Source organism: Cebidichthys violaceus, unplaced genomic scaffold (genome assembly GCF_023349555.1).
Source record: "Cebidichthys violaceus isolate CVI_PGR_0920_01 unplaced genomic scaffold, fCebVio1.0.p SCAF_5, whole genome shotgun sequence".
Lineage (NCBI taxonomy): Eukaryota > Metazoa > Chordata > Actinopteri > Perciformes > Stichaeidae > Cebidichthys > Cebidichthys violaceus.
The window spans coordinates 6,005,107-6,031,522 of record NW_027176705.1 but is presented as its reverse complement, the minus strand read 5'-3'; the positions used below and the strand labels follow the sequence as shown (position 1 = coordinate 6,031,522).

General features: G+C 41.9%; 1 protein-coding gene across 2 annotated transcripts in view; it reads right to left on the bottom strand.

Moving 5' to 3' along the window:
* Positions 1-806: 806 nt before the first annotated feature.
* kif26ba (kinesin family member 26Ba) overlaps positions 807-26,416 on the bottom strand; it is an 82,710-nt gene continuing 57,100 nt past the window's right edge. Inside the window, exons 7-28 of one of the 2 annotated variants that reach the window (XM_068730162.1) lie at positions 26,309-26,402; positions 23,009-23,154; positions 22,581-22,706; positions 21,313-21,499; positions 20,324-20,522; positions 17,414-17,585; positions 16,587-16,925; positions 16,304-16,480; positions 15,790-15,919; positions 15,397-15,649; positions 15,173-15,274; positions 14,862-14,989; positions 14,386-14,565; positions 13,901-14,214; positions 12,752-13,424; positions 11,312-12,228; positions 10,843-11,075; positions 10,240-10,455; positions 9,925-10,139; positions 6,563-6,828; positions 5,032-5,182; positions 807-4,621 (exon numbers count right to left, since the gene is read on the bottom strand). In XM_068730162.1, the coding sequence (XP_068586263.1) occupies positions 4,473-4,621; positions 5,032-5,182; positions 6,563-6,828; positions 9,925-10,139; positions 10,240-10,455; positions 10,843-11,075; positions 11,312-12,228; positions 12,752-13,424; positions 13,901-14,214; positions 14,386-14,565; positions 14,862-14,989; positions 15,173-15,274; positions 15,397-15,649; positions 15,790-15,919; positions 16,304-16,480; positions 16,587-16,925; positions 17,414-17,585; positions 20,324-20,522; positions 21,313-21,499; positions 22,581-22,706; positions 23,009-23,154; positions 26,309-26,402 (5,367 nt within the window). In that variant the 3' untranslated portion in view covers positions 807-4,472. The remainder of the gene's footprint in view (positions 4,622-5,031; positions 5,183-6,562; positions 6,829-9,924; positions 10,140-10,239; positions 10,456-10,842; positions 11,076-11,311; positions 12,229-12,751; positions 13,425-13,900; positions 14,215-14,385; positions 14,566-14,861; positions 14,990-15,172; positions 15,275-15,396; positions 15,650-15,789; positions 15,920-16,303; positions 16,481-16,586; positions 16,926-17,413; positions 17,586-20,323; positions 20,523-21,312; positions 21,500-22,580; positions 22,707-23,008; positions 23,155-26,308; positions 26,403-26,416) is intronic. The other variant, XM_068730163.1, reaches the window with a different exon arrangement.

Genomic DNA, 26,416 nt, shown 5'->3' with positions numbered 1-26,416 from the left:
CTTTCTTCTCATCTATTCTCTCCCGCTCTCCCCCATTCCTTGCTTCACCTCCTTCCTGTTCCCTGCTGTGCGTGGGTGATCAAAGCAGGCTCAACAGGGCAATATGTCACCTAGGAAGCTGCCTACAGGCTAGTGAAGGTACGCACACACTCTCTCTCTCTCACTCACACACACACACACACACTTGTTAGCCTGCATCACTGGATTATAGTTACCAATCAAAGTCAGCTGACTGAAACAAGAGGCTGCAGTGGAAATAGTTTCTCTGAGCTGATACATTTTTTTTCCAATTCTGTCGAAAACGCAGGAGCAACTGGGTTCAGCTTGATCTAGCAGAAATAACTAGATCATCACGAATTCAAAAGAATTCCTGAATAAACAATGAACTATTGAAGTTCTTGTTATCAACACAAAGCTACTTGACAGTCTCATATCTATTTAGCTGCTGCACATGCACAGAGGACCCAAAAACAAAATTATATTATGTAGAAAACACTGTCAAAATTTTGATGAGATTACTAAACATTATTAAAATATGAAGTAAAACCAGCAAAAGTTGTTAAGTTGGCAATAATTTCACTGAGCAAAGAGCCTCCATATTCTGCAGTTACCTGGTTTATCTTTGTTTATTAGGAGCAATATAACATCGCCCATTAGCTGCCTCCCAGCTAGCAAGTTTCTAGTAGATCTTTTAAATGCATAATGTGTTGGAGTCATAATGCAAAATGTGGGCATTTCATGGGTTTGGGACGGACAGCATGCCCTTGACTATACTATCTTCAAAGAATGAAGACTCAGATGTGAAACTCTTTCGATACATTTCTTTATTTACATCCCTCCATCTTGCTCTTCCATTAACACAATGTGTCAGATCACATTTCTCAAAAACAGTTCATCTGCAGAGGACATTATGATCTCAGTTTTGAATCATGGAAACAACACACAGTGAAATCTTCAGCAGTTTACACTGAGCATGTCTCTTAACGCTGGGTTATTCTAATAGGAAATAACTCCTTCTTCTTGGCACTTTAAACTGACACACAAACTGGTTTTAATCAGTTGTGTAGAGATTTTCCCACTGTCTTAAAACTGATAAGAATTCAAATTGTCTTAATGCTAAGACAATTTGTGATAAAATCAGTTTCTGGAAAATGTGGTCTGAGACAGACTTTAACACACAATACTGCTTAAGAACCTAAAGATGCTATGTGTCAGATTTCCAGATAACACCTTATAATTCTTGTACGCTCCAGTAAAACACAAAACAGCACATTTGTCAATTTATTCATTAGACTGTGTTTGTTCTGTTGCCCTCCAACCTGCCATTTTTGTGAGTAATTTTATTTAAAGCACCTGACAATGAGTGCATCTCTTTTAGCATGGCTGCCTCTGATGAAAAAAGACACCTTTATTAAGCTTAATTGGGTTACGATGATAGTTATAAACAATAGAAGCTATCCAAACCTTACGTGTTTGTCACAATTATTGCTAGAATTATAAAGCGCTACCACAGTAGATTTGGCAGTGACACATTAAGGACAAAACCTCACACATAGCATCTTACATCTGGAAAAAAGTACAGGCCATTTAGCTCATCCAGAGGTTGGGGTTCCCAAAACATCCACTGCTAATGACACTAGGCTGTAGTTAGTACTGTAGAATAAAATGACGTTTCACTTAAAACAACACTGTTTTCTTCCTCACATGTAAAAAATGTGCCATTATTTTTAATTTTGGATCTGGAGCCACATAACAACCCTGAAAGTGAATGTTTTAGGAAACCCAAAGCCCATTAAAATCTCCAACAGGAACAACAGGAGCAAACCAAATCAACAGAAAATATATAAAATAAAAATGAGCGTATATATGATATGTGTACAGTATATATATTTATATATGACATGGGCTCAGCAAAGTATGTACATTTTTTTTTTCTTTTCCTTAAATGCATAGTAACTTTTTAAGATCATAACTTGTAAATAAATAAGAACATTAATAATTGACTCTGCTCTCCTGAGCTCAAATAAATAAACCTTCTTTCATGACTGGCACGGTGAACTAGGAGATAAGAACAGGAAGCGTCCAGAGGTGCCAGGGCAGGGCTGCTGTGAAAACACTTCTTAGGTCCAGTCTATCAAAAGCATCTCAGTTTCTGGGCTAATTTCCCACTAGATTATCTTGTTGCTGTCACTGCAAGTGTACACCACATGGAATTAATGAGTGTTACCTCTTTACACAGCCATGAGAAGATCCAAACATTAAAAGTAATTTCCTGTTTCTGTGTCAGTCCAGTGGAAAAGATCAAAACTGAGTTTGCTCTATTAGGATAAAGATAAATTTATCACTTTGACAAATCATACCACTATCATTACAGTCGGTGTCTATTCCTCCTTTTAACTCTCAAACAACAAACAGAATCTCCCATAATGCTCTCTGCTTACTGGGCAGAAGACATTCAGAGGGGAGGGGGGTGAACAACAGACGTGATGACAGTGATGTAGAAGAAGCATTCAAAGGGTATTGTTCTGTATTTCAGAAGGAAATGGGCTCTTTCATATATTTATATTTGTACAAACATTTAGATCATAAACATCTCAAGCACCATAGATAATAATATTAACAAATCGTAAGAGTTGCTATTCGTCCAAAACAAAAATGGAACCAGGCAGAGATCTATGCCTCTTAATTTGGCCATTATCCTTTTCTTTCTTTAGTTCTCTTTCATTCCTTTATATATCTTTTTTAATTGTTCCTTTATCATGTATGTGTCCTTTTAATCAAAGAACTATAATTGTAGTCCCATGTAAGTATTTCCAGTCTAAATTCACTACTTTGTTCCAATAACACAGGCCTTTAAAAAAAGACATTTAACACTGTATATTAATGGGCTTATCTTGTGCCTGTGTAATGTGTGTTCCTCACAATGTACTCTTAAACATCTCTTTAACCTACTTCCATTCTCTTACTATCATACATAGTCTCTACATGGTCCCATTGCACTCAAATAAAAAAAGGATACCTTAATATAAAACACACACATTGACGAATCATCATTCAGTTTCTTTTAGAATAAAGCAGAACAACACGGATACAAATAACAGCCAGTCTGGCTGTCAGCCAGTCTGACAGTCAAGTCAATCGATGAATCGGAGAAAACACGTTTTAATTTCCACTCCTATGTGACTCAGACGTTTCATTGCTTTGTGAACATGAAAAAGCCATCACATCTGTATCAGGAGAAACATGCTGTATGTATGCCCCAGAGGGTCAGAATTCAGATGCTCAGATTCAGTTGCTCTGTTTGTAAGTAAAGTCTAAAACATCGCCACAAAAAATGGCGTTTTTTTTTTCTTTGTTTAAACACACTTTGTTACTCTTGTGTTCTTGAAAAATCATGTAAGTTTTTCTAATTGGATATTTGGTCCTTACCGAGGACTTTGTAGGTCTTCTTTAACTTTTTTTATTTAGTTTAAATCTAGTCTCATCTCTCATCATTGTACCAAAGACCATTCAAACATACAGTATTAGTTTGTTTATGATATAGTGAAACATTGACCGACAGTAAAACATCACACTCAGAAATGGCTATAAATTTAAAAATTTCCCAAGAACACTGATCTTTTGTGTTTTTTTTCTATGCTAGCACCATACTTACTGCATGTACACAAATTCAGAGAGAAAGAGAATTGGTCTTGGTATTGTTGAAATGTTCACAAGGCACTTATCTAAATAATTTTTCCTTTGTCCTCCTGCCTTTCTCTTGGGCAGTCTCTTTTAATAACTGCACAACAATACCAGGCCATTCTGTAGTCAGCAATCTGTGTTTGAACTCTAAAAAGTGCTCTTCTAAAATGATGGGAGATGAGAAATTGTTCATCTCCTCTCCTGCACCTCTTCTTTATCCTTCTTTGTTTAAAAAATTGGCAATTTTTGTTCGCCTTTCCGCTCCTTTCCTCTCGACATTCCTAAATGTCTAAAAGAGTTGTCTGAACAGTGTAATTATTCGGAATCTCTGGAAACCCACATTCTCTTGGTTATGTTTGATATTTCTTCTCAGAATCATCTGTCTGCCTCTTTGAGTGGCCATATTCATCTGATTCAAAGTGGCCTGTTCATTAGATGCTGTTCAATATCTGTGTCTGAGGTTGTTACCAAGCCCCGAGAAAAAAATAAGGACTCATCTGTCTGTTGGCCTGTTAAATATCTATCTCCGTTCTCTATTTTATCCCTCCAGCTCTTCGTCCACCTGTCCTTCTGCCTACTTTCATCTGGAGGAGACGATGACATGCAGGATCGAGTGGTCAGTCATCCCTGTATCCCTCCTTGCAATTATCCAGTCATCTGATGAGATGTATTTGTGTAGGAGATATTTTGTAAAGGTGTTTGATTAGTCGGTGGGCATATGGTCCAAAGGTTGTCATCTAATTGAGTCCAGCTGTGTCGGCCTCTCCATCCTCCAGCTCTCCATCTGTCTACCGATGTCTCGAGGACACGTCGAAGCAGGTGATCATCATGAGGTGGGCTTTGCAGAAGTTGACTCGGTTCTCCAGTTTGTCTGTCACTGTCTCCAGAGCCTCCAAATACTCCAGTGAGTCTACTTCGTAGGCCTGTTGTAGCTCAACTGAAAATGGACAGACAAGCAGATCTAAAGATGACACAATTTGCTATAACAATGCTCTATGTAATTTGTTTATAGTATACAACCCATTTTAAAGTGCTATTCTATCTTTTTCTAATTACATGAAAAGACCAAAAAACAGCAATTCATTGATCCTAACAAGTAGTCTTTAGTGTATAATCAATTTAAAAATAAAAATTGTGTTTTTGTTAGCTTAGAATGAGCCATATTTATCTACATGTGGAACCAGCCACCATGTTTCTACAGTAGCCCAGAACAGCCAAACCTTTAGTGTAGATTACATGATCAGGCACACACACACACACACACACACACACACACACACACACACACACACACACACACACACACACACAAATACACACTCTCTGATGTGTCAGACTCCTACTTACACTCGGTTGTCCATTTGTGCGGCTCCAGCATCAGGTGCTGTTTGGTTTGTTCCAGCTCCTTCTTCAGACACTGGTACTTGGCTCTGACTTCACTGATTCTCTGCTGACGGTGTTCCAACAGATGGAGCTTGGCGTTGACATATACCACCTCCTAACACACACACACACACACACACACACACACACACACACACACACACACACACACACAGAGAGAGAGAGAGGACAGAGAGGTAGATATGGATTTTATTCACTTTTTATTTATCTGGAGGACTCTGTTGTGAAACGCATGTGGCTCTCTTTCAGCAGCAGCCTGCTTAACATTCACACAGTTGCATACATTCACACCTCATCGACCCTTCAGTGTGAACACAGCCGAGCGCTTTCGGACACTGAGCAGCTTCACTGGAGCAGTCGGGGGTTAAGTGGCTTTCTTAAGGCCTGCTGTAGGGAAAATCTATATTTCATGGTTTTCTCTCCCACCCTCGCTCCCAAAGCTACCAATGCTTCCTACTCTGAATGCATAAAGGTTGAAGAGTGGAAACCTAAAAACCTGCGCCATGCATTAATTTACAACAATTTCACGAGTTTCACAGAAAAACTCTGTATTCTGCTAAATCTGGGGAATTTTGAATAATTTCTAAAATGATGTAACACAGAGAGAAATGGTAGATTTATTTAAAAGAAAAGCTCAGTATTCATACAGAACGTAGTGCTAATGTTGATTCATTAATTTTGTGAAAATCCTTACTTGTTTTTTCAAGGTTCTTTCCACATACGTACAGTAACTCATGTCTATTTCCTCTCGTTCTCCTCCAGCAGCAGTATCCAACAGAAGAACACTTATTGCTTTTTAGTGTGTCCCACAAGTGTTATTCATCAAATCAATTTCTTTGACATCAAGTGCAATATGGCTCCTGCCCTCTGGGCCTCTTTCTCTGCTCTTTGGCTCTCCACCTTCTTTAATTCTCTCCACACATCCATCCCTCATTCTCCTTCACCCTACCACCATACAGTACATTCTCCTCCCATACTTTCTATTTCTTTAACCCTTACATGCTTTATTTGATCCTTTTTTTTTGTTTCCAAATACACTTCCACACTGTTACCCTCTCTTTCTCCCTCTTTCCACACTGTATGAGAATGAGATTATTTTACCCATGGAGATTGGATAATTTCAATCTTATCTGTACCTGCCATATTTGTAATTCTCACATCAAATCCTCCTTTACCTGTACAGCCGGTGAAAACAACCTGGGGTTATTCTAGACCCACCTGAATATTGACATCCACAATATTGTGGGGAAAGCTGTGGTATAAAATGTATTTCAAGAGTGTTCACATTCTAACTGTATTTTCTTAAGGTTGAATGCACTTGAAGCACTTTACAAACTGAAGATTATAATCCTAATTGTGTTCCACGTGTTATTGTTAAAGTGCATCACTATCAATGAAGCATCATGTGGATCAGGTTTATTTCTCCTTCCCTTTCCTTCACCCGTGACTCAGCTGCCTCCCTTCTCTCTCTCACCTTGCCCCCTCCTTTGTCTCTCCTCTTCTGCAGCCGCTCGACATCATCTATCTCATACACCTTGATCTCAAAGGTTTCTGTCGTTGCAGTTGTGCCACGGAGGTTTGAGGGAGTTGGGGGCCCCAGTGGACCATCTACCCAGCATGCACCTGGGCTGGAGGAGGAGGAGGAAGAGGAGGTGATGGCCTGTTTGGAGGAGCGGTGAGAAGGTGAGGAGGAGGAAGAGTCCAAGGTCAGTGCTGGGATCAGACGCCGACGTTGCAGGCCTGAAAGAAAAAATAAGATGACAAAAAAAGAGTGTTACACACCGCCAGAGTTTATCAGAAAGTTCCTTATTCAGTTATTGAGTGTTGTTCAATGCTTACTGTAACACTGCTCTATACATGTCAAAAAATGTGTCTTTCTTAAATGTTTCTATAAGTGATGCATTGGAAAAAGTTGTGGATTTTGTAAGTGGCTGGTCTTCATCAAATTTAAAGGGAAACTCTATCCTTCATCTGACCTAATAGCAATTTCAACCATAAACCAGTGCGCTACACCACTCAAACTGCTTTAGCATGGCTTAGCTTGATATTGAACTACACTGAATTTACTGCGCCCAACCAAAAAATAGTTAACTAGCCTACCGTAAATCAACAAATTGACATTTTTACTTTTCAGTTCTAATTAAACAAATGGGATATAACGTCTTAATCAATGACCTTTGAAACTGTTGGCAGGCTGTAGTCTTTGGACAGAGCCAGGCTAGCTGTTTCCAGTCTTTATGCTAAGCTAAGCTAACGGCTGCTGGCTGTTGCCTTATATAGAATGGACAGATATGAGAGTGGTATTGATCCCTCATTTATATGACGGCAAATCAATGTCGAAATCCGCAAACACAAGTGAGATCCACACACACATGTGCGTTTGTGTGTGTAAAGGTCCCGCGCCTGCAACTCAAACGGTGGTTTTTAGTGGCAGATTGAACACCATCTTCATACTGCCACCTAACGGCCATGTCGGGAATGATATCTGGCCAATCCAAAGACGAGGATTGTAACCAATTCAATTTAGTGACACAATGGTGAGTGGGTCCGCGCACTTACTGTCAAAATTTAAAAACACGGTGAAAGCTTTACGAACAGAAGAGCAGTGATAGAAGTCGTGCACCAGTGGACGCTCCTCGCCCTCAAAGCATGGTTTTCTCCTTTCAATTTTGCTCGGGTGAGCAGAAATATTCTGCGCAGACTGATGTGAAAGCGCTCGCTTTCACATCAGTCTAACTCTCTGCATCTAACTCTCTGCAAGGAAGCGCATTTTGCAAAATGTCAAACTATGCCTTTAATTTAACATGAGGCGTACATGACTTATGGGGTTACAGAGGACCTTTCAGGATGAAAATGTAAACAGACAAGAAAAAACATGTTTTCAGCTCTGTATGTGTTAAATATATCTATCTACAGCAATACAGTAGATAGAGCACAACTTAAGTGTCCTTGCGCTCAACAGGGAACCCCTATTTGTTCACTCTTTACCATTTGCTTTGTATCAGAGTGAGTCACTCACAGAGGAAAACAGGAGGATAGGGCATAGATATGAAAGCATAATAGTGTAAGCTGAGGAAAGAGATCATGGGTGGCAAAGGAAAGAGAGGGATATGGATGAACAACTGGAGGGAGGCAGAAAGGAAAGGACAAAGGAAAAGTATTGACTGATTGAAAAATCAGAACTTGAAACAGATAATGGAGTGTGAAGTCAGATGAAAAAAGTTTAGTCTCTGTTTATGAAGCTCACAGATAAGAGCAGCAGGTCACTCTCTAATCTGCCCACTACGCTAGAATGAACACACACATTCATACATGTACACACGTTTTGCATAGAAATTGCCAGCCATGTAGGAATAAGAGTTATCTGATTCACTAGGAACTGAGAGATAGAGTGTGACAGAGGAGGGAGAGTGGTGATTTTAATAAGGTTGCAGCTGTTTTTTGATCTCATTTTGGCACAGGAAGGTCAAGTAGAGACATTAGTATTTCATTACGTAGTAGGAAGCGGATTATAAGAGGACAGAGAAAGAATAAGGGTCTGCAGGGTGGAGAAGGTGCAGGGGGAGAGAGTTGGACACATGTGGGAGAGGAATAGATGAAAAAAGGTAGAGACATGGAATATTATTGTGTTAGATCGCTAATGAATCCAATCTAATGGAAATCAAACATGAAGGGAGAGTCAACTGGAGATGTGATTAAAATTTTGGTCGCACTAACATCTTCACACATTGCTTCAGTCTATTGCACATCTGTTGTTACTATTTTTATTCTGTCTGAATTTGGACTTAATTGTTGTATCCATCTTAAACATGTGCAACAAACAGATAATCCTCTCTGTCTTCTTGTGATAGTTTGACAGTGAATGCTCTCTTTGAAGTTTGTGGTTTTAAGCAAAATTAGACTTTATGCTGCATGGCAGAAGGCGAGACTGGAAAGGGTTACTCCAATTTAAATTATTAATCAGAGACACACCAGGAAGAGCTGCCTCTGTCCAATCTGATTTTATGCACATATCCATCCTTGTGGTTAAACAGTAGAGTGTAATGTAGCGGGCACATTAGCAGCCTCTCTGTGTGCTGTTCTGGTGAATATATATTCATTACAGCCCACACCAGCAGATTCCCTTTACCATTTCACAGATGGGTGGTCAGGGTCACCTTTCCTACCTGCTAACTCCTTCTGCAGCCACAGCTTCGTTCACTTTTACCTGACCCGTTCTCATTTGGCTGAGGATTCTCCTCATAGAGGTATTTCTTGTTGTTTCTGTCAATCCTTAATTTCTAAGCATTCTATTTTGTTTTCAAAAAGCCTTAGCAGTCTTCTGATCACATTTTATCAAAGCTTTCACCTCTATAGATTTAATTTATACAAAAATGATTTATGATGCTTTTCAGCTCTAAAAGCTACAATAAGTGTGCATGCTGAAAGGGCAAGAAATGAATACATATCGAGAACAGAATAAACTCAATAAGAGTGGTCATCTTTGCATGTGGCATTGGGATTGTGTTCACTGATTGAGAAGTTAATTATTCATTCATGATGATAAACATGAGTACATTTCTCATTTCATTTTGTAGACTTTGTGCTTTTGTTGCCACAGGATGTTTATGGGTTCATGACTTTCACAAGTGTAATTTAGATCGCACTCATAGATTTGTCAGATTTGTCAGATTTGTACTGAATAAGGCAAATGCAAAACCTACCCCCCTATAAACTAGAAGTAAGCTGATCCCCAAAATGATATATTCCTTTCTTGTCATCCTCCATGATACTCCAAAATCCAATTAAATGACAACGTCATTTCAGCAATAGTTAGAAAATAGGTTTGATTGTGACCTGTGTTGCTCCTGCTCTTCTTGCTGCTCTTCGAGCTCCGTCTTGAGGAGGTGGTGGCTGAGCTGTGCTCACTGAGGGAGTCCTGAGCGGAGGAGGTACTTCCTGTGTTCTCACTGCTGTCTCTCAGCATGCTCTCATAGCCACTGCTGCCTCCACTGTGGTAAAACAGGGCTGTTTTCCCCATGGCTGGGGGGAGCTCGCCACTCAGTACACTGCTGTTAAAGGCAGAATGAGATCACAGTTGAAGGTAAAATCAAATGTTTTAACCAGCAAAAATTTGGATTTTGACATTTCTCAGGGAAAGTGAGATCATACCTGTTGTCGCTAGCATGGCCGCTGCTGCAGCGGTGTGGTTTTCTGGGAGCTGTGATCTTGCTGTAGGGTGAGGGCAGCGTTTGGACCACTGCTGTCCTCTCCTCACCCGGACTACTTCCACTAACACCTCCACTAACACCACCAGTACCACCACCACTTCCTGCTCCACTTCCTGCTCCAGTTCCTGCTCCCGTTCCTGCTCCAGTTCCTCCTCCACTAAGAACAGGAAAATAGGATAAAAGAGTTTAACCCATGAACACATTATTTTTGGAATTAGTTTTAATGCCATTTTGTCTGTGTTATTTAATAATGCACAGTTAAGCAGAGTGAATGACGTCCCTGATGGAAGTTGAACGGCAAATTTCGCGACATGCACCATGAACCTTCAGGATTTAGTTATGCATGCTGGTATTGATGATATTCTTACATATCACATGAATGGTGTCTGTACTACTACTGCCGAGAAACTGTCACTGGCGCGTCATATTTATTGTCATGTAATAAACTCAATTCATATATCATATGTCTTTTTGAATTTTCTTTGTTTAGTATGTCCCACTAAATGCCTGAAATGTGAAATTAAATAAAGTAAAACTGACTGACCTTGCTCCTCCAACTACTCTTTCCTCTGCTGGATCTGTGCCAGCTCCCTGGGCATGATTTCTGGAACGGGAGCCTGCACTTCCCTGGAGGAGCTCTGAGATTCGACCGTTGACAGCCCGGAGAGGCAGCTTGGCAGCCAGGCTTCCCCCTCGACTGCGGCTCAATGATTGGGTAGACCAGGATCCAGGGGAAGGTCCCTGCTGCTGCAGAGGGCCCTGGACTGAGCTCTGGGGCTGAGGAAACATATACATTGCTTAGGTGGATGTAAGGAGAAACTAAGGCCATGATGACTTGAATCACTTGCATTAAGTAATTGACCAATGTGATTCTTGTGTAAAACGGAGGACGATGGTCTCGCAGTGATTGTTAAAACTGGATGGTTCATCTAGTTTAGCCTGATGAGCTAAATCATGTAGTTTATTGCTGTTATAAGTGTTTTCATTAACAATAAATTAATATTTGTTCCTACCTTTCCATTAGGAGGAAGGCTGGAGCTGCGGCTGGAAGCTTGGCTCAAGGACTTGGTGGAGAAGCTCAGAGTCTTGGTGCTGGATGCAGACAGACTCCTGGCCTTGGGACTGCTGGTCATCAGCAGCTTACTGACTGCTGAGATCTTTGACTGGCCGCTGGTTTTGGCAGGTGACTGTGGAGCGCTGCTTGGACCAGGACTGGCACTGAAACTGGGGCTGCTGATGTTTCCAGTGGGAGAAGATACTGATCCAACACGGGTGAGGCTGCGCCCAGTACGAGGCATGGTGCTGTCTCCCCTCACTTCTCCTCCCCCTCTCAGGCTCCCCCCTCTCTCCAGAGAGAAGCAGTCATAGTGATGGGAACCACTGTGGGAGCTGTGGACCCGACCCAGAGAGTTTGTCCTGTTTGCAAGCTGTTCCAACTTGGCGCTGAAGAGTTTGCTGCTGTCTATGCTCGAGCCTCGTTGTCTGGTGATCGCTGCATCATCTGCCGAGATGCATAGCAATGACACTCCATAGCTGGGTTGGTGGAGAAGGCTGGCTGCCCTGTTCCGCTGGTCTAGGCTGGACTTCCGTATCGGTGGCAGAGGTGGAATTCCCCCCTTCTTGTGGGAGAAAAAGCCTAGTTTTCCAGTTGATCCTCGGCGGTCAAGTGTGCCTCGAGGACTGCAGGGAGTTGAAGTTGTGACACCGAGATTACGGTACTCGTTTCCATTGTCCAAGCCGTCGTGGCGGTTGAGACGGTGCCAACCGCGGGGAAGACTGGCAGTACGGTGGATATCTGGGCTGTAGATACTCGTCAGACATTCTCCCTGGGCAACAATGGCCACCATCTCACAGCCATCCACCACTCTCTTAAAGGAATCTGGAGACGACGCAATCTCACCACCTGAACTAGAGCTGCCATGATCCCCACCTGGTGATAGAAGAATAGCAAATGATAAGGAACACCCTAACCCTTACCCTGTTTCTTACCATCAGGCCCGGACTGTCTACTGGCTAGCTTATTGACCTGAAGTGTCAGTGTTCTAAAAGCAGCTATACCTTTCCGAGGTTGAGTCTTGTGTTTTTAGATATTGAAAATAAAGACCTGCTCTGTTCTATCAGGTGGATATACCCCCTCTTACTCAGAGCTACCAGAGTTTCATGATGATCAACAGAAGTCCAGTCAGAGCTCTGAAGAAAAAAATCTTCATTCATGTACCATTAATTATGGATGTGCCGACCTCTTGAAACTGAAGACATTAGGATGTTTTTTAAGGCACTGTTCTTGGGTAGTAATAAAGTTAAAAGATATGTTACTGGCAGAAACAGTAAACATAAAAAATATTTCAACAAAGCCGTTACTTGGTCTGTTGTGAATGTGTGGAGATTGGCATGGCCTGGCCTGATGGTAAGATTCACAGTCTGATTTATTATCCCAGTCCAACCCCTCTTACCATCCCTGCAGAAGCTCCGGTGATCTCCGGTCGCAGCTCCCGCCGGACTTTTTGAATGCTCTACGTCCCTCTTCTCTGGCTTCACTTCACACACATGCTCCCTGGACCTCCTCTCCTCCACAACGCGCTTCAACCATGGGTCTTCAAAACTCATCTCACTGGAAATAGAAGCTAAAAGCGGAGCATTATATTTGCCTGGGTCTTTCATTAAGCTGGTCTTGGTAGGTGAAGAGAGGATTGTTGGTTCCTGTATAACCATGGGTTTGACACTGATGGTGTTCTTGAAGGGAGAGAGGTTACCAGGTCTTGCCAGAATTTGGATGTTTGTTTTAGCCATGGATGGAGGCAGTTTCCTCAGCCTGTCTTTGGTTGCAGTAGCCTTATTACCCCCGTTTTCTGACAGCACCACCTCTCCTTCTAGACTCCCCCTTCTCGGGCTGCCACCGTTTTCATAACCACCCAGACCATCCAATCCGAATGAAAGGCTCTGGTTGGGTTCAGGTTCAGCCAGAGCCTCCCCTTGCTGGCTCTGGGACTGACTGAAGCTGTGGAGAGACTGGTCAGCTTCACTGCCCATGCTCAGATCACTCATCCAGGAGGAAACGGGTGAACCACGGTTAGACATCACTGTGGAAAAGGCTTCACCTTCTATCCGCAGCTTGGCCATGGCCACCTACAACAGGACACAATTCAATTGGCTATGAGATCTTGAAATTCCAAAAGCAATGATTTACATAATGATTACACTATGAACAATGAATTACATAAGATTCAGGCGCTGGTCAAGTAATAAAAAAAGACTGCCATCTTCATAAGATTTTATTGAAATTATGACAGCTAAAGGTTATTTTGTCAAATTAAGTATTATTGAAGATAATAAATACTGTAAATAAACTTTTAATTGAAGGTATACATGTGATTGATAATGGACTCACTGATGAGACAGAATTTCTCGCAAGTGGCAGCCATGTTGGCCCCACAACCCTAGCCTCCTGGCCTTTGTTATGGTTGGTATTTTTCTGTATTTGGTTCTGGCTCGATTATCATCATATCAGCCATATGTTGAACATTTGCTTTAGTTTGGGACACATTTGCACATGCCAAATTATCTTAGTCACCGTAAATGCAACGTGAGTCAGTCACACTAACCTCTGCCATGGCAGCAACATCTGTAACGCCTGCAGTTGTGGCAGGACCTGCAGGCATGTGATAATTCTCCACAGCTCCATCCTCGGCAGTACTAATGAAGCAGGATGCTTGAGAGCCTGAAGCAAGTGCAGTGACGGAGCAACAATGACTTTTGAAGCTGACGATGCTCGTTGGACGACAGGTGAGGCTCTGACTCTCCATAAGAGCAGTAACATCAAGGGCCTCCTCACCTCCAGAAGCTACAGTGTACACCGGTTCATCCTCCCCAAGTGAGATAGGTCCAACTGCTCCTACAGAAGCTACTGGTCCTGAGGCTGCAAGTGGAGTGTAAGAACCAGGTTACCACATTTGTGGAAATGTTCGTTTCCTAGCTGTTCATATTCGTCCTCATAATCATCTTTCTTTATGTATGACTCATATGACCTTTTTTTGCATCTCAACCTCCTTTCCTTGTGTAAAAATAGCAATGTTTTAGTTCAACTCACCATCCCTGTGCGTGTCCAGAGGAATCGGTGGGACGTCATCGTCACAGAGTGTCTCTGCTGATCCCAGGCTGGCAGACAGAGACTGAGCTGGCTCTCGGACTTGTGGGCTCATGCCCACCGGAGAAGTCCTGGACAGCAGGGAATCCGTGGAGGATCGACCGCTGTCTGCAGCCAAACTGTCTGCAGAATCAGAAACACATTTGGTGACGTATCTCATTTTGTTTTCCAAGTGCAGAATAGAAGAAAATTGACTTCACACTATGATGCCAATTTGGAACCACTGGCTATATTTTAAATGCCTTAAGACATTCATGTAGACTCTGTTATCGTCTTTTGGCATAAAACAGCAACAACATTACCTGCCAGAGGGAGATGCATGTAAGGACTCCCAATAAAAGGCTGTTCATACAACATTAAGACATAAGCAGTAGCAAATCAGTACATTCTAAAGCATAAACATGTAGAAAGAAGCATACTGTCTGAAGTCAATGCGTCTGTGGCCTGTCCGTCTTGAGCCAGAGTGTGTGAGGACAAGGGGGGTGTTGCCGGCATCACACACTTCTGGGTGTACACTTTACACCGCTGGGACGGAGAGGACGGAGGCCTGCGGAGGAATACAAAGATTAAACATTATGGAGCCGGTCTTTGGCGCTGCTGCCTTCTTACACATTTAGTCTGTCCTTCATTGCTGCTTACGGTTAATATAGTAAAAATTTAAATTATTTTTGTCTTTTGTCAAACTGAAGTCCACAGTCAACGTTATTGTCCACAAATATGTGGACCTTACCTGTAGTCTGAGGTTTTGGTCAGGCTGGCGATGCCGAGGCGTGGTGATCCTAATGGGCGGGCCTTTCCCTCAGTGTTACTGCCCATATTCAGACTCTCGCGGCTGTTTAGAGAGACAGTAAAGAAGACATCTTCTCAACTAAAGTCAGATCCTTTCCAATGGCTAATAGCAACATATGAAAAATAAAATTCACACCAATCATACATAACTCCTCTTGTCCTCACCCGTCATGCAGGGAGCTCCTAGCCCTGTGCAGGGGGTTAGAGGTGATGCTGCTGCTTCCTGTAACACTCCTGGTACTAGTAACTATGGGGGAACCAGAACTCTGAGCCAGGTTGTGGATCATTGTCTGAGCCAGCTCTGCCTCTTCCACCACCTCCTTGATCTCCTGTAGCTGCTGGTCATTGGTTCTCCTCCTGGGGGCTGCTGCTGCTGAGGAGGAGAACTGCACTGCACCTCCTGCAGCACATGCAGAGCCTGTGGGTTGTTGGACAAGAACAATGTTTTCTAAATCCCTGACACTATAAGATGGGACTTGACTTGATGCTGAGTTACAGAACTACAATTGTCAAACACTTATATACAGCATATTTAATCAATGAATTAAGCTGTTTTACTTTCTGTATCCAACACAGCAGCAGAGCCAGGAGCAGAAGGAGCTGAGGTTGGGACAGCTGAAGATGGACATGGCTCTTGTTTGGCACCTTGTTTGCTTGCTGGAACTTCTTCAAAGGGGAACTTTGCCACCTGAATAAATGACAGAATGGATGAAAATGAGAAATAGAACCGGGTCCTGTACAAAATACTTTAACAATGAAAAGGTAATGCCTTTTCAAATGCGTTTTTGAAACACAGTTGTAAACGCATGCTTATTGAAAGGCACAAAGAATTAACCCCACTAACACAAGCTGTGACAGCAAGGAAAAGGTTATACAGATACTGTACATGCAGAAAATACTAAACAGATACAAACAAAACCCTTTTTCCATTTGAATAGATTGTGTTTAACTTATCAAACAACCCATCAAACAGCCTATCAAACTTAAATACAGCATCTCTTTCTCTTCTCTGCTATATTTAGTTGTTTTTCTCTTAATAATAACAAAAAAAATGACAGAAAATTCAAATCACCTCCTCGCTGCCATCAATGCAGTCCAGTCTCTCCTGCAGCTCAGCAAAGGTGTTGCATTTCAGGCACTCGGCTCTTTCCTCTGGGACAGGGGCCAACGGCTGCCCAAGCAGTGACTGAGAGGGCTGAGACAGAGGCTGAGAGAGGACACTGGGTTGGTCTTCTGGCTGAGACTGCACCTGTTGGAACAGAAATCATGAGTGAGTTGCTTTGCATAAAATTTTACTGCAGATTGTCTGAACAAAATATTATATTTACACTAAAATGTAAATATATTTAAATTACCTTGTTCTGGGCTCCAGCCGCCTGACTTTGACTTTGTGTTTGATGCTGTTCTGACGTTTTACCTCGAAGCAAAGCAGGAATAATTGGTACAAATTCCGGTGGTCCCTCGTTGTCCGTCAGCTCTCTATCTGACACTGCGGCCCCATTCGGGCCCACGTAGATCACCGTGTCACATGACTGCTCGCTGCTCGAATGTTCGTCAGGGTCACTGGACAGTCGCAGCAACGGAAGATCAGAGTCGGTGTCACCTCGGTGATGAAAAGGTCGCAAATGGGTCGGACGACGCATGCGACCTTCCTCACAGGAGCTCTCTCCTCCAGAGGAGCTGGAAGTGTATTGCTGAGGAGGGATAGAGACAAGCAAGCAAGAGGCAGAGGTGGTGGTGAGAGAGAGAAATATTCCCTTTTTAGATTTGCAGAGCATGATTTTTTTTTTTTCATTTAATTGACAGTTCACACCGGAGAGAGATGGGAAAGATGGAATAGAGAGAGAAAAAGATGACATTCACTCGAATCCTGGACATGCAGCTTAGCCAAGGAACAGATTTAAGATAAGAACTTTAATTTCATTCACTTATTCCTATTTCTATCACAAACTGGCACTTTCATGTATCTACTGACTTCAGTTTTATTTATATTTTTAGAGCTCTAAAGCCCTCACCCCTTTTTCTTCAGCCGAACAATTTTGAAATAAGTGAGCATGGAAAGTGAAAGATGAGAGAGGGTGACAGCAGTACGTGGTGCATGCAGTGACTGTTGTCTTTATCTTGAACTTAACATACCTAAAGTTTTAGTTTTATCAAGCATTAAGGTTTGACTAAAACTCACCACTGTGACTTTAGTTTTCTTCTTTTTCATGCGGAGGACACGGGAAGCAATCTGGATGGTTGAAAGGGTTTCTGAGAAATCTCTGGGTGAGGCAGAGATGTGAGCAATCATGGTGGTCCGGCAGTTCATGTTGCCTAGCGACTCCCTTAGCAACATGGTCAGTTTGCTGTCCCTAGTAACAGACATACGCCGAGATGTAAGCTTTAAATGCACTTAGGAAACGCACACAGTTCCTCAAAACATGTGACAAAACTGGTCGATTTTCTAACAGATACCACCCACACACCTATGACATTTGACAAAGGATTATTAATAGCGTTACAGTCCATATAATAATGACACTAGGCTAGCATATTCATATAAGTGAAATGAAGATTCAAAAGGCAAAGTTAATGGTAATTATTGATTATGTCTATTGATCAACGCTGCTTAAACACATGAAAGTTTGCTATTCACAGCTAAAGCTAACACAGTCTTAAAAAAAGCACTCTGGATATTATGTAGCCCAATATTGGGAGATGATCTATCTCCCAGAGAGATTATGCTAGCAGATGGGAGAGTAAAAGTAGGCTGTGTGTTAAAGAAACGACTTTCTCCTGGGTGGGCTACTGCAATCATTCATTGCTGTGTGTGTGTGTGTGTGTGTGTGTGTGTGTGTGTGTGTGTGTGTGCGTGTGTGTGTGTGTGTGTGCGTGTGCGCGTGTGTGTGTGGAGGCCTGCAGGCTGATGGTGAGTAAAGCTCCTCTGTGGCCCAATACCTCATGCTGCTGTCCCCCTTCTCTAAAAACACAGCCTGCAGGCATGTCTCACACACGTATGTGCACATCCTCACAGATACACACACACGTATGTATACACTCCTATCTTGACCTCCTCTTTCTTGTTCATGCTGCTTTCCTCTCTTTTCTCCTTTCTCTGTTTGCTGCCTCAGGCTTCAACAAACCCATGTCTCTCTCCCATCTAGATCTTTCTCTATCTCGATATCGCTCCCCGAGATTAATGTAAGTAAATTCATGACTCATGAAGTATCCATTTGCATGTTAATTCAAGTGCTGGGGATGTTGAATTAAATCTAACCTCTCAGTCTGTACTAAATGTATTACCCTTTCCTTTTCTTTTTTACTATGGAAGACTACTGTATGTAGCATGATGCTCTCTTTGATTAAAGCTAGCCTATAATGAAAGCAGCATCTAAATTCATAGTTTACCATTATTACAAGACACTAATATTGAGCAGCACAAATAAAGAAGCCACATTGCAAACACACTCACTCACAGCTTTTATACTTATGTATGACTGAGCTAATAAACTAAGGCAATCTAGACTTTCCTGAAGTGCGCTGGAATTTCTATGCTTATATTGCTAATATTAGCAATCGCAATGGTCAAACGGGATGTTGGATTATAGAACAACTGACTGTGTCCCTACAGTGCCTTTAGAGACTCCAGACAGAGTGGGAGTTTCAGTGGAAATATTTAGGGAGCTGTGTGAACGAAGGGGGACTTTGCCAGGAGAGAGATACAGCAAATCAGATGGAAGTGGTCGGATTTTGGACAAGGAGCTTCTGACAGCCCCTGATGAGAAAGGTTTAAGTTTAGTGAATGTGAGAAGAGCCTTTAAATCTACATGAGCATGAAACGCTGTCCGTCTGGCATCACGCTAAGATGCTTCGATTCATGTCAGGACAAGAGCCAAAACCTTGATTTTGTGGTAACAGACATCTGTCTGCCCTTTTTAATTGAACTGGGCAGCTATATACACATGACAATGTCTACTAATCAACTGGGATGGAATCACCGGTTACCTAGCAACAGCACTGGAACAGGACTGGGATTATAAAAACAAAAAGTATTGAAGCACTGGGAAACTGTCACAGCCTTAACTGTGATGAAAGGATTGGAGCATATTTCTTGGGCTCAAACTAGATTTATGCACATTTTTAGTTTAGTAATTTCTTCCAATATTTTCACATCACAAGAAAGACTGTTTTTAACTGAGGCTCAGTTTGTCAGTTGATTGGCCCATTTCTTTAGTCCAGATCTTAGCAACGACTACTGGATGGATCACCATGAAATTTGGTATAAGTTATCCACGATCACCACTGACATCCACGTCAGCTTGTGCTCCAAAGCCTTTACTCAGTAATTTGTGCTTCTGTGGTGACCGTTATGTTGATGATCCTTGGTTCTAGGGAAGTGGCAGTAACACTGCATACATTTGCTAAACCAGTCCAAATCCCCTGACAATCCGACAACACCCTGAGTCATCAGTGCCAAACCAGACTCTGCACAGCTTTGCTTGCAGCTTCAGTGTTAGGTAGCAGGTTATTTTGCAATGTAAATGCAAAAGCTTGTGATTTAATTAACCCAGCAAGACGCACAGAGCTACAAAGCCCTTAAGGAGAGTGGAATAGCAAGAGGGAAGGTGGGAAGAAAAGGTAAAATGAGGACATTTACAGTTTGGTCCATCACCTGTACACTGCCTGAGCATGCCAAACGTTACTATAGCAATTGCCATTTTTTCTTTGTATTTTTATTCTATTACTGTTTTAGTCTGGCTAAAGTCTCTGACTGTGCTATCTCTCCATTTCTCCTCTCTCTCTCTCTCTCTCTCCTTTGCTCTCATTGCCAGTCAGTTAACCAGCAAAATTAATTTGATGAATATGTAACAGCAGCTGTTGTTGTTTATAGCATTAAGTCCCCAAATCCTGAAGCAACTTAAAAGATCTCTCGTCTACTTTCCTCTCTTACTCTCCTCACCAAAACATCCTGATTTCCTCCTCATTTCACCTATCCACACTTCTTTCTCCAAATTGTTTCTACCTCAATTTCTTCTCCTTACTTTATTAAAAGCAACTTGGCTCCTCTCCTCTCCTCTCCTCACACATACACGTGCACACACCACCTTACTTGTATGGGATGTGCTTGCTACCGTTGACCAGGGCCAGGATCACGTTGCCGAGGGCAGATAGAGAAAGGCACAGAGGCGCCGAACTGGGCAAAGAGTTCTCCCTGCTTTTCCCACCTCCTCCTCCTCCTCCTCCTCCAAGTACTTTGAGATCACAACTGCCCAAGTCCAGCAGGTGAAGGCGACTGCGACCTCCTGACACTTGCAAAGTGAGAAAATGTGTCAAAAATGGGGGAGGACAGAGGAGGGTAAGGGGTACAGATACAAAACTATCAACACCTATCTATATCATTTAAAAAAACAATTTCTGTGGTGGTATTTTTAGGAGTATAGACCGGTTTGAAAGTGTACAACTGTTGAATTTACCCCTCACTATATCACAGGAATGTGTACTAACATGTACACATAGCACATAGTTGTAGCTTGTGTTTGTTTCCTGAATTATGTAGTGAAATAATTGAAAACTTTGTTCTCTAAAGGTTAATACAGTAAAAAATGAATTAAAAGAACTTATGTAAACATAACTGAAGACATGTTGTGTTCCCACATTAGTGGTTTACATCATCCACAAATATCCTCATTGCCTGCATGTGATATATACACGTGTGATGTGACTGTGAATCAATCTGAAGAAAGAATCTATTTTCAGGATCATACAGTCTGTGACAGGTATGTGCACTATTTATCCATAGTGACTATAAATAAATACATTGATCTGTCAATCATTGTTGTGTACACTCACACCTTGCTTTGTCTTCTATGTGGTGAAGCAACATTTCAATAGTAAACCGCACGTTGGCGGCTGCTTTCATTCTAATAAGATTATCAGATGTGGGACTCGCAGCAGGCAATGTGTGATGTGATTTGAACTGTACAAATACTGTAGTATCTGCAGCTGTAGAAGTAGTGATTGTTTGTTTGTTGTTTTTAATGTTGTATTTATGTTAATGTTTTTATTTTTACTTTTGTTATTAGAACAAATTGTACTTACTTCCTCCTTTGCCTGTCTTTTCCATGCGGTACTGGTATATGTGTAATGTAAACAGCATGTGTGAGTTTCTGTGTTCTTCTTCGGTGGTGTTGGGGCGTTGGCTACTGTGGCGAGCTGCTATGGCTGCATCCAGAAACCAGGCTGCCTTCTCTGGGGTCGGAGCACGCAGTTCAGACTGGTTCTGGAGCTGGAAGATGTGTGGGAGGAGGAAGGTTGTGTGAATATAAAAAAGGAGCCACCTTCCTAGAAGTGTCCAAACACAGATAATACTGATACACTGATTGATTGGCATATTCAAAGACATAGATAAAGAGAATGCAGAGGTGAGAACGAGAGACGGACATGTGTGTATGTGTGTGTGTGTGTGTGTGTGTGTGTGTGTGTGTGTGTGTGTGTGTGTGTGTTTGTGTGGTACTGCAGGATATCATTACCGATGAGATTATGTCAGATTAGTTAAGGATTACACAGCTGTTCTTGTATCAGACCCTATAATCCTATAAACATAAAACTGCAGCTCAACACACACACACACACACACACACACACACACACACACACACACACACACACACACACACACATACTGTAGTTCACCCTCTGTCACTCAGTTGTTTTTGGCGCTCTTCTACATACACACATTCAGACTGCTATGTAGTTACTAACCTAAAATGAACGACAATGACATTAATCATAATGGTATTTAGATTTAGTGCCATGTAAGTAGCCCTTTGTTGTCTGAGTCACGCTCATTAAAGCGGATGAGTGAATTTACTGATTGCAATCAGTAAATTCAAGAATGTCACTTAAAGCATAACCAATTTAAGAAAAAGGCTTGAATATAAATAACAACATACATTTTTTGTAGTTTTTCACTTTTTTGTCTGTCATTGAGTCTTTTGTACTTGTTCTTTGATTCCGTCAGACTGTATTTTTAGTAACACAGCTATTTCTGGACCTGGTGTTAAAATATCCCTAGTTTATTTAGACATTAATAGCATACTAAAGCTCTCATATTGTATCTGCTGCTCTAAGGTGAGTGTTTGCGTGAGCAAGCGTGCACATGCCACATTAGCTAAGACAACATAGAACTGCCTTAAGCTAAAAAAAAACAATGGTAAAGCATATTGATAACAAGGCCCAAGGTTGTTCATACTCACTTGCATGATTTAATGTACAGAATACACTCTGCATAAATGAATGCTATCGTCAGCTGCAGTATGTTTAAATCCATGTTTAAACATGGTTTTTGTTGTGTGTCTGTAAATTACCTGCATGCCACAGATGGGGTCCTCAAAAAGGTAGACTCCAGGTGACTGTCCATCCTGTCCCTCCTGTAAGCTGCCTGTGGCAACTTCAGACAGCAAGTCCTTAAGGTTCTCCTCTTTTCCCCAAACCTACATGCACACACACGCACACACTTGTTGACTAGTAGTAGACATCACTTTGTCTTTTATTTTCTGACAAAATTGTTCCCCAAATTGATTTTGACTCATTACTGGTGATGGCAAGTCAAGAGTTAAAAACATAACATTCAGGCAACTGTTGTCTGATATGACACTGCCAGCACCCCAGCTACTGCTACTACAACTTAGAAAAACTGTTAGTAACCTCCTTTCCCAAATGTCTGTATCAGTAATGGCACCTGTGAAACTCTGCACGCAATGTCGGAAATTGAGGTCTCGCCAGTAACACTGACCTCGACTGCAGAGACACGGACAGAGAAGCGTGCTCCTGTTTTCTCCTTCCTCTCATTGATGAGCTTAAACAACCAGGAGATGGCACAGGGGATTATACCCAGAGTCTGGAGAGAGTCATCACGGCCAATCATGGTGTAGGATTTACCTGGAAGAGACGGACAGAAAAACGAAATAGGGGAAGGTTAAATGGAAAAAAGATGGATATATCAAAAAGAACATCATCAAAAAAGACTTCCATGGAGAAAGGTGTTTTGTATGAATAGATGTGTGTGTCTGTTTGAGTGCCTGAACATGCATGTGCACACAGGGCCTCCAGATCTGTCCCTTTGAGCAGCAAACCCCCCCACCCCACCCCACTCCACACACACACACACACACACACACACACACACACACACACACACCTGCTCTGACTCTCAGGAGTTGGAGATCAAACACACACCTAAACAAAGCCATAAGTCACACCTGACAATCAAACCGACACAGACATTTACACAAAAACAGAGGACATGAAAAGCCTGACTCGTGTGATACAGGGTAGAGAACCAAATGTGCTCAGATTTGTTCAGAGACAGCGTGGTGGGTCGGTTGTCAGCTGCATTGCAATTTTACATTGTTCAGCCTAACTGTCTCCTGGATCATTTCAACTTACTGTCAAAACAAAGATGCATTTCATGATTTCTCAGAAAAATGTTTGGAGAAATAGTGAAGAAAATAGAAAACATGATCAACAAAAAGGGTTGTACCATCGTATTGTTTTTACAGTGCTAAATGAAATCCTTTTAAGTTCACTAAAGCACAATGTCAGACTCTAGATAAAACCTCAAAATGATGTTAAAGAAATGTTAAAGAATGCATTAAATTCTGCAATCAGCTGTATCAAAAAAGCAACACTGGGTCATGTACTTTGATTTAACCAATTTACCAGTTGATTTCTTTTGATTTAACAAATTTGACTCCCTCAGTCATGATGGCTCTAGTACCATAACCACAAAGCATCTCCTTTCTCTTTTTTGCCTTCCAGGACTGTGTATATGTGAGAGAGCCTTGAATTACACATCGACGTGAGTATATGTGTTTCCTTCTGTTCTGTGTACCACAGGCTATCAATACATGGTCAGCTAGCTGACTGTTTCACTGACTAACGCTGCAACATAATGACTCTTCGCTACAGGGGACGAAGCAGTGTGTGTGTGTGTGTGTGTGTCCATGTCTGTGAAGATGATGTATATTCCCGGCAATTGGTATCATCAAACAGAGCTGCTGAGGCTGTCAGAGAGAAAGTGAACAGGGTGAGAACGTGTGAGAGAAGAAGGCAGCACTGTATCATCAGTTCAAAGACTCACACACACACACACACACACACACACACACACACACACACACTCACACTCTTCATTACTAAAGGATGATCCATCCAAAGCCAATAATCACATAACCAATACCATAATCCATCAGAGGATTCAATTACATTCCTGAAGTTCATCCATTTATTTCAGTATAATTTTCCCAATTCAATGAAAACCTGGTTACTCTTTGTGAAAGTGTGCATGTGTGTAGATGAGTCCACTTGTGTTTGTCTGAGTACCCATATGTGTCTCCAGCCAAGGGCCACAGGGCCGAAGATAAATGCTCGTTGTGTTACTTTCCCCATTTTAATTAGGAAAAAGGTAATGCCATTATAATCCAGCCTCATTAAGATCTATGGCAAGAATTATCTCCTCTGCTGCTACCAGCCTGCAGCAGCCGTTTAAGCCGAAACCAGGAATGTCAGAGCCTCTCTGGATCATTAATATAACAGTAAAATTGATTGAAAGAGCAAACTGTCTATGATGGATCATATAAAAGCACTTCCAGTACTAAAGCCGAGAAATTCAGTTATGCCTGTCTTCCAACACGATCAAACACTGACAATAAGAGGTCTGTTTTGGGGACGTGTTAGGCATATTGGTTCCAGTCATATTACACTCTATGAATCATCATCATGAATCACGACAGGCATTTCCATGTGTCAATATTTGAAAACTGAATGACAACATGTAAACATGGTGAGATACAAAACACTGATCGAGACAGGCTGTCTGATGTGTACACCATGTTGGGTTAGTGTCTTAGGAGAACTCTGGTGATTATGTGTGCATCTGTGTGTTTGATCTGTCCACGTTGAGGGAGAAGTGAGCAGGTTCTCCTCTCTGCCCACTCTTTTGCATTCTTGTATGAAAATGACCTGAAGATACAAAACGCCTGATTTAAAGGACACCTATTTATTACAATTTAGGTCTTATTTTCATATGTGGCCATCTTTATTATTCCTAGCTAAGCTTTGACTTACCTTGCTGGTTACACTACAAATGTGTTAAAGCCTTTTTATTGTCTTTTTATGTTATCTAATCTCTAGTTAATCTGTCTAAACTGCTGGCTTTTTTTTTTTTACAACCTGTCTGACTGCTCATGCTTCTTGGCCCATTAGACTTGTTTGCATGGTCCCTTTCTCAGCAATTACTCTAACAATGTAAATATCTACTACTTACTACCAAAATACTTCTTCATAACTAATTTATAAACAAGTTTACTTTTACAACTGATCTGGCAAGGGATAAAATCCCTGCAGCACAATTAGGAAACACAGCGGTTTGCATGTCGGTTTTTACGCAGAAATTCATTATTGTTTGTTTCAGGAAATGGCTGGTCGTTAACACAGAAGTGTTCCCTGCTGAACTGCTGAATTTAAATTCTCTGCTTTCGTCCACTGCCAGCAGCTCAAGGGGACTTAGGGACTCCAACTGGCTGTATGAAGATCACAAGCCAAGAAGGGTAATGCTGCTTGCATGTACAGGGATAAACACAACAAGGGGTAGACCCAGGGTTGAAGAACATCTGTGTGTGTGTGTGTGTGTGTGTGTGTGTGTGTGTGTGTGTGTGTGTGTGTGTGTGTGTGTGTGTGTGTGTGTGTGTGTGTGTGTGTGTGTGTGTGTGTGCGTGCCAGGGTATGTGTGTGGGTTCAGGCGTGTTGCAGTGTGCAGTAAGGGGTCCTGACCCTTTTTAAGACAACCTCTCTAAAAACCAGCTTCACAAGGATTACAGAGAGAGAAAAGTAGACAGAAACACAGACAGAGCAGACTGAGAATGCTTTCAGCTTCAGCAGACACTAATCCTCTTCTTTCTCTCTCTGATAGATGAGAGCCAGTGGAGAGACAGCCAAATGAAAGACTGACGGTCAGACACACTCACACTGAAGATTACTCACAAGCCACACATGCTCTGATTTTGTAGTCTGCGTGCATGTGTGTGACAGTTACCAAGTTTGGAGTGTCCAAAGCAGAAGACACAGCCATCTGCTCCGTTCACTACCGACTGAATCACCTCGGCAACCGTTCCCGCGCACACCTCCGCCTAGCAACAGGCAG